The sequence below is a fragment of the Salmo trutta genome, chromosome 33, assembly GCF_901001165.1.
Source record: "Salmo trutta chromosome 33, fSalTru1.1, whole genome shotgun sequence".
Lineage (NCBI taxonomy): Eukaryota > Metazoa > Chordata > Actinopteri > Salmoniformes > Salmonidae > Salmo > Salmo trutta.
The window spans coordinates 36,452,261-36,468,294 of NC_042989.1; the positions used below are offsets into that span (position 1 = coordinate 36,452,261).

General features: G+C 45.8%; 1 protein-coding gene across 4 annotated transcripts in view; it reads right to left on the bottom strand.

The window, feature by feature from the left end:
• The window catches only part of LOC115172917 (echinoderm microtubule-associated protein-like 1), an 80,585-nt gene that overhangs the window by 43,836 nt on the left and 20,715 nt on the right, over nucleotides 1-16,034 (bottom strand). For 3 of the 4 annotated variants that reach the window (XM_029730785.1, XM_029730784.1, XM_029730783.1), the window contains exon 1: nucleotides 9,793-10,342. The exons of the other annotated variant lie outside the window; for it this stretch is intronic. In XM_029730785.1, the coding sequence (XP_029586645.1) occupies nucleotides 9,793-9,859 (67 nt within the window). In that variant the 5' untranslated portion in view covers nucleotides 9,860-10,342. Of the gene's footprint in view, nucleotides 1-9,792; nucleotides 10,343-16,034 lie in introns of those variants that run through there. 4 annotated transcript variants of the gene reach the window in all.

Below are 16,034 nucleotides of genomic sequence, written 5' to 3' on the forward strand. Positions count from 1 at the left end.
ACATGGTGTGGAAACCAAACGAGAAAAGAAACACTGGACAGTCAAGGACATTCCAGGCCAGATACAGTGCATGGGCCTGATCATATGTCAAGCAGTTAGCTTAGAAGAATGGCCCAGAAATGCAACCTTGTTGACAAAACTATCCTTATAGGGGCACAAGAACAGCATAAAAGCTAAGTAAAACTGAACTAGTAAAACTGAACTAGAAAACTGAACTAGTAAAACTGAACTAGAAAACTGAACTAGTAAAACTGAACTGGTATTTGAGGGGAAAGACTGATCCGCCAAAAGCTACCTGAATGCTTTTGAAAATGAATTTCTTTAGGGCGTTGCAGCATTGCAGTGTTGCGGCATCACTACAGACCCTGGTTCGATTCCAGGCTGTGCCATTACCAGCCGTGACCGGGAATCCCTTAGGGCGGCGCACAATTGGCCCAGCGTCGTCCGGGGGGGCTTTACTTGGCTCATCACGCTCTAGCGACTCCTTGTGGCGGGCCAGGTGCCTGCAGGCTGACCTCGGTCGTCAGTTGAACAGTGTTTCCTCCGACACATTGGTGCGGCTGGCTTCCAGGTTAAGCGAGCGGGTGTTAAGAAGAGTGTTTTGAAGGGTCATGTTTCGGAGGACGCATGACTTGACCTTTACCTCTGCCAAGACCGTTGGGGAGTTGTAGCGATGAGCCAAGATTGTAATCATGAAATTGGAGGAGAAAAAGAGGGGGTCAAAAATAAATAACAATGAATTTTATTGATCTCATTCTCCTTTTTCCCTTAGATGGGATATTGAATGTTTTATAGATATATTTCTCTGTAAACAACCACAAGCTAAGGGGAATCATACCTCATAGCTATCCATCTACTAAACTGGGTTTATTTCCCATTTCTCCCTGTAATTTCTATTTGTATTTATTATGGATACCCATTAGCTGCTGCTAAAGTGTGTGTGTGTGTGTGTATGCATGTGTCTGTGCCAATGTTTGTGTTGCTTCACAGTCCCCGCTGTTCCATAAGGTGTTTTTTTATCAGTTTTTTAAATCTAATTTTACTGCTTGTGTCAGTTACTCAATGTGGAATAGAGTTCCATGTAGTCATGGCTGGATGTAGTACTGTTTGCCTCCCATAGCCTGTTCTGTACTTGGGGATTGTGAAGAGACCTCTTGTGGCATGTCTTGTGGGGTATGCATGGGTGTCCGAGCTGTGTGCCAGTAATTCAAACAGACAGCTCGGTGCATTCAACATGTCAATACCTCTCATAAATAAAAGTTTCAGCCAGGAGAGATTGACATGCATATTATTAATATTAGCTCTCTGTGTACATCCAAGGGCCAGACATGCTGCCCTGTTCTGAGCCAGTTGCAATTATACTAAGTTCTTTTTTTGTGGCACCTGACCACACGACTGAACAGTAGTCAAGGTGCGACAAAACTAGGGCCTGTAGGATCTGCCTTGATGATAGTGTTGTTAGGAAGGCAGAGCATCGCTTTATTATAGACAGACTTCTCCCCATCTTAGCTACTACTGCATCAATATGTTTTGACCATGGACAGTTTACAATCTAGTGTTACTCCAAGCAGTTTAGTCATCTAAACTTGCTCAATTTCCACATTATTTCTTACAAGATTTAGTTGAGGTTTAGGGTTAAATAATAATAACAGCAATGAACCAATCAAACCACTCAGCTCTGGGAGATACTCTCACCAGCATGAGGTTCATTATATCTGGGAAGATTAGAACTGGGCAATGAAAATATGGTTTTGATTTAGAAGGTGAAGCCAGGACATGTGATGGGCCCTGGCCTTGGTGTGGGGTAGTACGCAAATACAGAGAATTACATGAGAATGAAATAATTGTGCTCACCGATCATACTAATTGAATTCATCCACCGGTCATAATAGTTTCAGTGAAACATACATAACAGTTGGATTACTGGTCTAACTATTTGCATATTAAATCCAAATACCAGATTGGAATAATCCTGTTAGCTCCAGCTTTAGTTATAAACACACTTTTGTTTCCCGTAGACTTGTGCTGAATCCTTTTAACATCAGGGTTGTGTTCATTATTACATGAAAATAAAAAGGTTTAAAACAGTTTTCTAGTCCAGGTAGTCACTCTCAGTTCTGATACCTTGTCCTTGGTCTTTCTGTTGGTGCCTGATGAGGAAAGAGGAGATACCTCCTCAAGGTTAACCAGAGCACTAAAGAGTTTCTACCCCAGAATCCTGCTTCTGAAAATTTGATGAATTATGAGCCCTCCTGCTTCCTGTACTGAACTGCAAAGCCCCAGCAGTAGCCCCACCTCTCGCACCAACATTTCCACACATCCAATAGAACATAACATTTCTATCACGTTCTTCCACTGATATTCATATGCATGAAATGCAGCTGAGGGAATGCTTGTGTGGAGGAGTTGTCTACCCCAGCATGTGTTTCATGACCTCGTTATCTGTCTATAACTTACACATTCACAGTGCTAGAGGCTTATACTTCCACCCCCCCCCCTCCCCCCTCACTCCAATGCTATTTCCACTCTCCCTTTCACAGAAGGGAACATTAGGATGAAAAAAATGTGGCAGCATGATTTACACTATGTATTTCAGACATACAGTTGAAGTTGGAAGTTTATATACACCTTAGCCAAATACATTTAAACTCAGTTTTTCACAATTCCTGACATTTAATCCTAGTACAAATTCCCTGTCTTAGGTCAGTTAGGATCAGCACTTTATTTTAAGAATGTGAAATGTCAGAATAATAGTAGAGAGAATGATTTATTTCAGGTTTTATTTCTTTCATCACATTCCCAGTGGGTCCGAAGTTTACATTCACTCAATTAGTATTTGGTAGCATTGCCTTTAAATTGTTTAACTTGGGTCAAACGTTTTGGGTAGCCTTCCACAAGCTTCCCACAATAAGTTGGGTGAGTTTTGGCTCATTCCTCCTGACAGTGCTGGTGTAACTGAGTCAGGTTTGTAGGCCTCCTTGCTCGCACACACTTTTTCAGTTCTTCCCACAAATTTTCTATAGGATTGAGGTCAGGGCTTTGTGATGGCCACTCCAATACCTTGACTTTGTTGTCCTTAAGCCATTTTGCCACAAATTTGGAAATATGCTTGGGGTCATTGTCCATTTGGAAGACCCAATTGCGACCAAGCTTTAACTTCCTGTTGCTTCAATATATCCACATAATTTTCCCTTCTCATGATGCCATCTATTTTGTAAATCGCACCAGCCCCTCCTGCAGCAAAGCACACCCACAACATGATGTTGCCACCCCCGTGCTTCACGGTTGGGATGGTGTTTTTCAGCTTGCAAGCCTGCCCCTTTTTCCTCCAATCATAACGAAGGTCATTATGGCCAAATTGTTCTATTTTTGTTTCATTAGACCAGAGGACATTTCTCCAAAAAGTACGATCTTTATCCTCATGTGCAGTTGCAAACCGTAGTCTGGCTTCTTCCTTGCTGAGCGGCCTTTCAGGTTATGTCGATATAGGACTCGTTTTACTGTGGATATAGATACTTTTGTACCTGTTTCCTCCAGCATCTTCACAAGGTCCTTTGCTGTTGTTCTGGGATTGATTTGCACTTTTTGCAACAAAGTACGTTCATCTCTAGGAGACAGAACGCGCCTCCTTCCTGAGTGGTATGACGGCTGCGTGGTCCCATGGTGTTTATACTTGCGCACTCTTATTTGTACAGATGAACGTGGTACCTTCAGGCGTTTGGACATTGCTCCCAAGGATGAACCAGACTTGTGGAGGTCTACAATTCTTTTCAACTGTACTTCAACTGTATATTTAGCCCGCGCTTTACACTGTTCTCTGTGTGTTCCATAGTGAATAAGGGTCGTCGTGGGTTGATGACACCGTGTTCCATAGTGAATAAGGGTCGTCATGGGTTGATGACACCGTGTTCCATAGTGAATAAGGGTCGTCGTGGGTTGATGACACTGTGTTCCATAGTGAATAAGGGTCGTCGTGGGTTGATGACACTGTGTTCCATAGTGAATAAGGGTCGTCGTGGGTTGATGACACCGTGTTCCATAGTGAATAAGGGTCATCATGGGTTGATGACACCGTGTGTTCCATAGTGAATAAGGGTCGTCGTGGGTTGATGACACCGTGTGTTCCATAGTGAATAAGGGTCGTCGTGGGTTGATGACACCGTGTGTTCCATAGTGAATAAGGGTCGTCGTGGGTTGATGACACCGTGTGTTCCATAGTGAATAAGGGTCGTCGTGGGTTGATGACACTGTGTTCCATAGTGAATAAGGGTTGTCGTGGGTTGATGACACCGTGTTCCATAGTGAATAAGGGTCGTCGTGGGTTGATGACACTGTGTTCCAAAGTGAATAAGGGTCGTCGTGGGTTGATGACACCGTGTGTTCCATAGTGAATAAGGGTCGTCGTGGGTTGATGACACTGTGTGTTCCATAGTGAATATGGGTCGTCGTGGGTTGATGACACTGTGTTCCATAGTGAATAAGGGTCGTCGTGGGTTGATGACACTGTGTGTTCCATAGTGAATAAGGGTCGTCGTGGGTTGATGACACTGTGTGTTCCATAGTGAATAAGGGTCGTCGTGGGTTGATGACACTGTGTGTTCCATAGTGAATAAGGGTCGTCGTGGGTTGATGACACCGTGTGTTCCATAGTGAATAAGGGTCGTCGTGGGTTGATGACACTGTGTGTTCCATAGTGAATAAGGGTCGTCGTGGGTTGATGACACTGTGTGTTCCATAGTGAATAAGGGTCGTCGTGGGACGATGGAAGAAAAGGCAGAATACTACGACGAAAGGAAACTCATGGCCATGCTCTCTCTGTATGTACTGGATGATACACAACATGAAATGACTTGTTTGATGAAACAGCTGTTAACTTGTCCAGTGTATCTGTTTTACTGGACACTTACACATTAATTCATTATACTGTTATTACATTTGAATTACGTAGGCAAAGATCTTATGGATTGAATCAGAAAATATATCACTTTTACTTTCAGTCCCTCCATGTATTCATGGCGCTGCTTCATACTACCATGAACCAAGTCCCCCTTTCAGTGAGACTATCATCACACTTTGGATAAAGGTAGCTGTGTTCATTTCATCATCAAAAATAGTGACAAAATCATATTTTTCTGGGGCAATTGACGCAACTATATCTGACTAAACAAACCCAGAAAAAAACTGTAACTAAACAAAATAGATTTTTCATTTCAGTTAAAATCTGACTACTAAGTGGACTGGACAAGAGTTTTTGGAAAGATTGAGAGGTTTTCAGTGATAAGCACAATGAATATTAGCAGCACAGATGAGCAGTGCTGTTCTGTTCAGCAGTGGGAAGGATATGCCACACAGCGTACATCAGCTGGTGAGCTGCGGGGGACAAAGCGATGAGTGTGGGCAGACAGGCTTCGCTCTGGCTCCGCCTCCAATTATACACATCGCGCAGGCCACTCTCTTGCTTCTCCGTAGCTAACCAATCACCACCAGCCTTCTAGTTAGCTACCCTTTGCCTGGTTAAGAAACACAAGCTGCTTTACGAAATTATTAACAATAGCAGCAGTAAGTTTAATAATAAAACAATAGTCTAGCTCTGTTTTTCTCTCCCTAAGTATGGAAAAGTAGGCTGTCTTTTTAAATTGTGGTGTCACTCAACCCTCCCACTTTCTCCACTGCATTTCATAGACAGGTTCTGTAACCAATGTAGCCAAGACTCCTTCTTTTCCTTGGCTTAATTCTAGCCCTTACCGTTCAAACGATATGACCTATAATACCGTTGCTACTTTTTTTTCTTCTTTCTATCGTACATTTGGCGGGCCGCATTTTACACTCAGGAAGCATATCGAGGGCTGTTCTAAAACTAGGCTACTTGGGGACGGGACCGTTAAACATTGGTTTAGGCTACACCTTGTTCTGTCATGTTCCCTCATTAGCTAGCTATAGCTAATAACCTGGGGATGCGTTCAGCAGGACGCAACGTTTTGGAACGTTCAGATAGAAATATGCTATGTGGAACAAACATGCCTCTCTGACATGATGAATAAGGAATAACGTCAGCTCTATTCAGGAAATTTCCATTTGCAACATTTGAGAATGTATTTCGACTGAACATAGCCATGGTAACATTACCAGTAGCCTATATGCAAACATTTGGTGGCACAGAACGAAAGGAAAAGGGATAGCAAACAATTGAATTTCCACTACACTATATCTGACTGGCTGACTGACTGAGTTAATGACTCAGACTTGAACTTGAACTTGAACACTTGGACCAGGTTTCGAGCACTGGGACTCGGACCAGCCATAGGAACTCGTGACTCAACCATTGGTGACTCGGACATCGAGCACAAGGGGACTTGGGACTCGAGATTTAGTGACTCGACTACGTCACTAGGCGAAACAGTTATTAGCTCCCGTTCAAAGTCATTAGCCCCAGTTCTACTTCTGGACATCAGTGCATCGTCTGAGGAACGGTGATAACAATGTTAATGACGAAGGTGCATCCCATAGCGACGGAGGTGCATCCCATAGCGACGGAGGTGCATCCCATAGTGACCGAGGTGCATCCCATAATGACGGAGGCGCATCCCATAGTGACGGAGGTGCATCCCATAGTGACGGAGGTGCATCCCATAATGACGGAGGTGCATCCCATAGTGACGGAGGTGCATCCCATAGCGATGGAGGTGCATCCCATAGCGACGGAGGTGCATCCCATAGTGACGGAGGTGCATCCCATAATGACGGAGGCGCATCCCATAGTGACGGAGGTGCATCCCATAGTGAAGGAGGTGCATCCCATAGTGACGGAGGAGGTGCATCCCATAGTGACGGAGGTGCATCCCATAGCGACGGAGGAGGTGCATCCCATAGTGACGGAGGTGCATCCCATAGCGACGGAGGTGCATCCCATAGTGACGGAGGTGCATCCCATAGCGACGGAGGAGGTGCATCCCATAGTGACGGAGGTACATCCCATACCACTAAAGGTCATTTAGTTGACTAAAATGGCCCACTGCTTTCGTCATTTTGACTAAGACTTAATATTTTTGTCAAAACTACTAAGATTAGACTAAATTTTTAAAAATTGTGCCAAAATTAGCACTGCTAGGTAGTGTACATTGTTTTCTAAAAGCAGATGATTCATACATCACATGCCAATCAGACGGTTGCCATTACATAGGTAGTATCATTTCTGAACTGGCAACAGTGAGGGCAGCTACATCCACTCAGCAGCAACACAAGTCTACAGTTTCAGACAAGACGCTCCAAAGACCCCAGGAGCAGAGCAGTTTATGGCTTCGTATTGTACAACAGAAGCGACAACGCAGAACATTAGCCGTGAACCCATCTCCGAACAGGAGGAAAAGAAGGGCGGTTAAATGTAGACATCCTGACGGTGCCTTAACAGCCCAAACAGGTTTCTTCAACCCGACCTGCCCTCCACCTTTTGTCTGTCTGTTTTTGTTGGTTTGTTGCTAACCCTAATCCCGTTGCATGTGCTTGCATTAATGGCTTTACATAAACCAAAAAGGGGGGAGGGAACTGTGCCACTCTGTTGGTGTGCCAAGTACCAATCTCTTGGCGACATTGGTGATGCTGTGGGTAGTGCCAGTACTGCAGGCCCTAGAGGAGAGGGGATGTAGGGCAGTGACAAGGATGTCTGGTGAAATCTGAAGGAATAAGTCCATCTTATTGCCAGGGAAAAACAGCGAATTCTCTGGATTTACCAGTTCGTAGTCTATTGGCTGATCATTCATGACAACACTAAGTGAATACGACCAGCTCATCCACTGTCGGTGTTAAGTCAGACACCAAGGGATAGTAACAACAACAACAAAAACATCTTTAATCCATCTTCGTTAAAGGCTGAGGTGTGGAGGATACATTCGATACTGTAGATCCTCTTCTAGAAATACAGTTCCCTGATAATTGACTACTGCACTACTAATGGGGATAACTTCCCTTAGCAGCCCATCTCCTCAGGACAAAAGCCTGCTTTTCTAGTTTGCCGAGTCGCTGACCCAGTCCCCCTGCCATTATTCTGGTTGGCTGATCACTAACACATGAAGCGTTCAAGAACAAAATGACATCACTTTTACAGGCAGTTCCACAGCTGGCCAGCGCACCATTGGGTGATCTCAGAGCCTCCAGACTACACACTTACCCAATGAGTGTGTAGTTGGAACAATGAGGCCCTCTCGCCTGATATGAACCAAGCCCCTCGGTCAGTATGACAGTCTCAGTGAGAGTACATTGGAAAATCCCTGGCAACAGATTCACAACAGCTTGGCATGTTTCGTCTTCTGGCTTGTAAGAGGGAGCAGGACTTTCTGAAGTAATTACAAACCGTGTAAGGCAGTGTTTTGAAGTGCTCGCAAGCTTTTCGCTTACACAGCAGTGTCATTACCCACTACAAAATTAGAAAATGCCAACCACGTCAGACTAGGGCGTGGTTCTGTGCCAATTGGGAGACTTGAGAACATTCAAAACCCAGAGACTTTAGTCAATATTTTTTGTGTTTGACAACACCGTTATAGGTGATTTTGACTTGACTCTTGTACTTATTTGACCCAATACTTCTGTATGTGTGTTAATTATTAAACACCCTTTAGTGACAGAAAGTAAACAGTATGTCACATTGCAGTAACCTTTCTTCTTTCAGTCAGATTACAGGATCATTATTAACAGTGTAAAAGGTCAACGTCATCCTCGGAGGAGGAAGCTTTACTTATTTTGATCCAGCTTGACACCTGTTTTTCAGGTTACCCAGCATGCCTAAGTTACTCTTTGACATTATCAAGTCCTGCACACCACACAGCACACTATCAGTATCATTTTCCAACAATGGTAATTTAGTTCTATAACGTCAACCTTCTATAACTCATTAACCAACCACATCCTTAGATGATGTTTGAGTATTCTGTTTATTTTGCTCCAGGGTTCAGATCTAGGATCAGTTTCCCTATCCAAGTCCTAACATTGGCCATTAGTGGGCGAAATGCAACATTGAAATAAGACCAGCATCTAGAGGCAACCTACTCCCTTTGGCTCAGCAGAGCTCTAAGTAAGTATGTCAGACAGTGTCTCCTGTATCTGGGCAGACGTCAGGCTGTGTTGATAAGAGAGATTGATTGGTTGTGACAAAGTGATGTGTCATGCACCTTCACACACTCTACTAATAACCTGCAACCCCAATTCCACTTCCTGTCTCCAGCCATCATCACACTTGAACTGTCCAGTATACAAGCTGATGACAATCAGCACATCCCAATGCTTTATAAGAAGACAAGAGCCACAGACCAAACTGAAATGGAAACCAGCGGTGAAAGATCAGACCTTTGTTTATATCCCTTATCCTTTTCCTCATCCATATGTTTAGCTTTTTTTTCCTGCCGGTTGACATTTTTGCAGAGGGTGTTGACAATCCTTCGACCTAGATTCTTGGCAGAAACATTTCCTCAGAAGGTTTTGAATTCTATCTTTTTTTTCCGGCTCTGCATGGTTAAACTCGAAATTGTAATATTGTTCCCAGCTATGTCTGAATTCGGTTCATGGTATAGCCTACAATCCCATCTATGTCTTCCACATAAGACAGCATCTACTCAGCACCAAGGGTAAACATTCACTTTCATCAAAGCCTTAAGTCGAGTTTGAGCGCTATAATAGCCTCACGCCTGCATTTACAGCCCTGCCGGCAGGGACTACCTCTTCGGTGTTAAGTTTAAACAGGCAGTGGTGACATCTCATGTTAAGCACACCGACAGATTGTTGACCAGAAGGAGATTAGTTTACCGTTACAGAACTGCAGCAGCGAAGATGTGTCATAGAGGCTGCTGTAGCTGGAAAACCCGTCCTCCATTCTGGACTTCCACCGTGCTCCTCCACTCCCTCCTCTCTTGTTCCCTCTCTCCTCCAGCGAGTTCCCGTTACTTTCGCTTGCTTGCTACCACCAAGGCTCTTCCTCTATTCAACATCCAGGCTACCCGGGTCAGGCTACCCGGGTCAGTTAACATGGCAACCCATTCACTATGATTATGTCACGTGAACTCAGACTCTCCTTTTCTTTAAATGGTCCTGAGGACAAACTCCAAAAGATTAGAGGGGGAACCTCCGGGAGAAGTTCAAAACACAGGTTCTTGCTCCTCTTCTCCTCTTCTCCTCTCTCCTCTCTTCAGTTGCAGCTGTGTGGCGTTAAACCGTGTGCTGATCTCAACAAGAAAAACAGATTTGAGAGGCTTGAGCTGTAAGTGGAGCTCTGGCAGCAGAGACTGTGTGTGTGTGCGTGTGTGTGTGTGTGTGTGTGGGTGTGTGTGTGTGTGTGTGAGAGAGAGAGAGAGAGAGAGAGACAGCGAGCGAGCGAGAGAGAGAGAGAGAGAGACTGTGTGTGTGTGTATGTGTGTGTGTGTGTGTGTGTGTGTGTGAGAGAGAGAGAGAGACAGCGAGCGAGCGAGAGCGAGAGAGAGAGACTGTGTGTGTGTCTGTATGTGTGTGTACGAGAGAGAGAGAGAGTGTTTGTGCGTGTGAGTGTGAGTGTTTGGATAATGCCTTGGACAGAGTTCCCCGGCCCGGCCTTTCACTGACTGTGGACGAGTGAGAGCAGAGGGGGTTGGGCCTCTTTCAAAACACAGATCCTCCCTCTTGCCTAGAGAGGACACAGAGTGTGAGCGAGAGAGTGTGAGCGAGAGAGTGTGAGCGAGAGAGAGTGAGCGAGAGAGAGTGAGCGAGAGTGAGCGAGAGAGCAAGAGAGAGGGAGAGGGAGAGAGAGAGAAAGGAGAGAGAGAGAGAAAGGAGAGTGAGACAGCCTATGATCACCAGAAAGGAAAGGAGTACAGGGAAACAAGGAAGAAGCTAGGTTGCAGCTAGTAGAAGGAAATGAGATGTAGTAAGTAAGAAGCTGTGTTGTTGTTCAACTCTTCTAGCCTGCTGACAGAAACCTTCCTGTCAGAATAATAATCCCAAAAGAGCCACTGATACGAGAGAAACTGAATGGATATTAATAAATATAGAGTAAAGCTCTTTCTCAGTCCCAAAGAGAAGAATTCAAGCGAAGAGAGGAATCCAAGAGAAGAGAGGGATCCGTCCATTCAGGAGAAAAATAACAGAAACAGATGGAAGTGTAACACAGAGAAGAGATGGAGATTCGCTGAGACTAGCAAAGAATAGGGACTTCTATTGTAGAAGAGTGTCCCGGTCTACCGGTCAGAGTTCAACGGGTAGATAGAAATAGATGACGTAGAACAAATATATGGCTCTCTGACAAGCGGAACAAGGAATCACATCCGGTCTATTTGTGACATTCCTATCTGCAACGTTCCACAATATTTGGCTCTGGAGGCAGACTGGGGCAGAGAGGGATTTGGATCACAAAGTCACAAAACAATGTGAAGTCACATCTTCCCACTCCATTTTCCCAAGAAGCTAAAGAAGGTGGTTGAATACAATCAGCATTGTTATTATCAGCCTTCTCTGTCTTAAAGCAGACAGTGTAATCATCAAAGAAGATGTACGGAGGGAGGGAGGGAGGGAGGGAGGGAGGGAGGGAGGGAGGGAGGGAGGGAGGGAAAGTGCCGCTACATTTTGACTGGGGGTTTTCTGCAGCTGTCAAAGGAGAGGTAGGGGGGGATGAGAAGGAGGGAAAGGGAGGGAGGGAAGGAGGAGAGAGAGGGAGGAGAGGGAAGAAGGGAGGGAAGGAGAAAGACTGTCTCTACATTTTAACCTGGGGCTCCTGACTGCAGCCGTCACGGGGGAAAACCTCTTTCAATTATTCATGCACCTGGTGTGGGATGGAAAGAAAAATATATGCATAAAGATGACTGTGACCTATATTTACTTCTCAAATACTCCTCGCACTGTTCTGCCTCATGATAGGAAACAGGGCCAAAAACACAACAATGAAAGCTTTAATGATAGATGCAAGAAGGGACAGATCTCAGATCTGTTTCAACCTGGACTGCTTTGTCTCGGAGCATGTTAGTGATTTGTTAGGAGCTTTTCTACTGACTCTAGAACAGACCGGGGCAAGGTATCTCTGGTGGATACTGGTGGTGGAGCGTTCTCTTCTATTTCCCCTCAAGGGATTGCACTGTGCACTCTGTTCTGTTCCACCTAGCTAGTCTATTACACAACAGGATGAAGTCCCTCTTTAAGACTTCTATTTTCTGGCAACCTACAGGAGCGAACAAGGCTCCCCTGTGTAGTGCTTTTATATCAGAGATGTTAGAAACACTACTGGATCTGTCTGTATCAAAAAACGTTGCAGTGCTGCCTTCACTCGTCCGTGTTTTTCCTTCTGCATCACAATATGAATGATGGGGGACACCCTTTGAAAGATGTTTATCTGTCTGTCCAAGTTCAAATTGATCTGTTTTTCTCCTGGCATAGCGGTATGTCATACAAATTTACACACACAACAAATACCAATGTACACATATGCCTACGTATAAAACACAATGCTACGTATTTCCTTTAGATGTCCTCCACTGAAAATCACAATATTGTCTGAGGAAAGCCTTACTGTGGCTAAATTAGAATCCAGTCAGATTAGAGTGTATATTCTATTGTAGCTCCCCCAGTCTTTATAAGGGCAGTTCTAGATTAGGGAAGGAGAGGGTGAGGTAATACGATGGTTGGGTGAGGGGAAGTGAGGCAGGGGTATCCCGCGGGTGGCAGCTGGAGGAGGGATCTACTCCCCCTCACCCCGTTCCCCCCCCCCACCCCGCCCACTCACCCCGTCCCACTCACCCCATCCCCACCGCCCCATCCGCCACCCTGTCCCCTCATCCCACCCCCCTGCCCTGTCCCCTCACCCCGTCCCACTCACCCCATCCCCACCGCCCCATCCACCACCCTGTCCCCTCATCCCGCCCCCCTGCCCTGTCCCCTCACCCCGTCCCCCTCACCCCATCCCCACCGCCCCATCCGCCACCCTGTCCCCTCATCCCGCCCCCCTGCCCTGTCCCCTCACCCCGTCCCACTCACCCCATCCCCACCGCCCCATCCACCACCCTGTCCCCTCATCCCGCCCCCCTGCCCTGTCCCCTCACCCCGTCCCCCTCACCCCATCCCCACCGCCCCATCCGCCACCCTGTCCCCTCATCCCGCCCCCCTGCCCTGTCCCCTCACCCTGTTCCCCCCCACCCAGCCTGCCCACCCCCACAGCTTTGGGGCAGTATTAGACAGGGCCCACCAGTGGGCCAGGATTAAAGCCACAATCAAAGGTAGATGGCTGTCCAAGAGGATTAATCCCTTTCTCTATGATGTACCTACCATCTGCCTGGGGGCTGATGACCCCAATGTGTTTTTACTAGGGTGCGTCACAAAACTAAGTCCCCCTAGCCTTAGTCAAACATTGGAGTCATTCTCAATTTGTCCCGTTTGGAGAGATCTGAGGGCACCCAATATGCTCTAAATGGATCTCAGCCAAAATGTCTGTCTTTGTGTAAAGGTTTTTCCCCAAGTGTTCGGGTGTAACTGGGGTGTGTCACACAAATTGCCTAATAGTCAATTATTTGGCCAACCCTAGCCTAGGGACGAGGGTAGGTCAACCCCAATGTGTCTGTTGGAGATCTGAGGACACAAATTAAAACGGGAACCAAAATGGTTTTAGTCTGTCTGATGGGCTGAGAGAGTGCCACAGTAATGAGGGCCAAGGTTCATGAAGGGGTAATCAGCGGTCTGGGCAGCACACTGTCAGAGCCTCAGACTGAATCTCTATTCCATTTTACACTGGCTCATCTGGCTGTGAGAGCCGGATAGTGTGAACATAATAAGGCTGGTGACAGCAGGTCATCACCTCCTTTCCTCCTAATGTTCCCGTCTGTGGAAGGGAGAGTGGAAATAGCAGTGGAGTGAGCGTGTGTGTGTGTGTGTGTGTGTGTGTGTGTGTGTGTGTGTGTGTGTGTGTGTGTGTGTGAGCGTGAGCGTGAGCGTGTGTGAGCTTGTGTGTGTGAGCGTGTGTGAGCTTGTGTGTGTGTGAGTGTGTGTGTGAGCGTGAGCGTGTGCGTTGCTCCTGTGTTCAGACCTCTACTAAATGTAGTCTCTTTCTGAAATGACAACCTGAGCCTGCCTGACTCTCACCACCTCTGGATCTCAGCTAACGTCGTCACAGGAAAGCCCTGTTTGCAGTATGTCTCACCAAGCAACAGCAACTGTCCATACAAAAACATTATCCCTCACAGAATATTTTTTGGTGCGGAATATGGGCAGGAATAATATCTTGACCTATAAACCCAGAAGCTACACTATGTGATGGACTGTTCATGTTAATCAGCAGTACAGTCACTCATGTGTTGGGTTCATCCATCCACAAATCAATATTTCCTTTGTAATTTGTTTGTAATCTGAAAAAATATATTGTAAAATGTCCTTATTCCTTAATATAATAGGATAGGTGTGGAACTGTCACACAACATGACCAGCCAGTATCATAACATGACCAGCCAGTATCACAACCAGCCAGTATCATAACATGACCAGCCAGTATCATAACATAACCAGCCAGTATCAAAACATGACCAGCCAGTATCATAACCAGCCAGTATCATAACATAACCAGCCAGTATCATAACATAACCAGCCAGTATCATAACATGACCAGCCAGTATCACAACATGACCAGCCAGTATCACAACATGACCAGCCAGTATCACAACATGACCAGCCAGTATCATAACATGACCAGCCAGTATCATAACCAGCCAGTATCATAACATAACCAGCCAGTATCATAACATGACCAGCCAGTATCATAACCAGCCAGTATCATAACATAACCAGCCAGTATCATAACCAGCCAGTATCATGACATGACCAGCCAGTATCATAACATGACCAGCCAGTATCATAACCAGCCAGTATAATAACATAACCAGCCAGTATCATAACATGACCAGCCAGTATCATAACCAGCCAGTATCATAACATAACCAGCCAGTATCACAACCAGCCAGTATCATGACATGACCAGCCAGTATCATAACATGACCAGCCAGTATCACAACCAGCCAGTATCATAACATGACCAGGCAGTATCATAACATGACCAGCCAGTATCATAACATGACCAGCCAGTATCATCACATGACCAGCCAGTATCATCACATGACCAGCCAGTATCATAACATGACCAGCGAGTATCATAACATGACCAGCCAGTATCATAACATGACCAGCCAGTATCATAACATGACCAGCCAGTATCATAACATGACCAGCCAGTATCATAACATGACCAGCCAGTATCACAACCAGCCAGTATCATAACATGACCAGCCAGTATCATAACATGACCAGCCAGTATCATAACCAGCCAGTATCATAACATGACCAGCCAGTATCACAACATGACCAGCCAGTATCATAACATGACCAGCCAGTATCATAACCAGCCAGTATCACAACATGACCAGCCAGTATCATAACATGACCAGCCAGTATCATAACCAGCCAGTATCACAACATGACCAGCCAGTATCATAACATGACCAGCCAGTATCATAACATGACCAGCCAGTATCATAACATGACCAGCCAGTATCATAACCAGCCAGTATCATAACATGACCAGCCAGTATCATAACATGACCAGCCAGTATGATAACATGACCAGCCAGTATCACAACCAGCCAGTATCATACCATGACTAGCAAATATCATAATATGACCAGCCAATACCACAGTACACCAAAGTGCCTCATGTTTAGCCAGCAGCATACCACCCTGCATCCCACTGCTGCTTTGCCTCTGAATCTAAGCAGGGTTGGTCCTGGTCAGTCCCTGGACGAGGGCCAGTAGGAGGCACTCTTTCCTCTGGTCTAAAAACAAATATCCCAATGCCCCAGGGCAGTGATTGGGGACATTATAGGGTGCCGTCTTACGGATGGGACGTTAAACGGGTGTTCTGACTCGCAGGTCACTAAAGATCCCGTGGCACTTATTGTAAGAGTAGGGGTGTTAACCTGGTGCCCTGGCTACATTCCCAATCTGGCCCTCGTACAATCATGGCACCTAATCATCCCCAGCTTCCAATTGGCTCA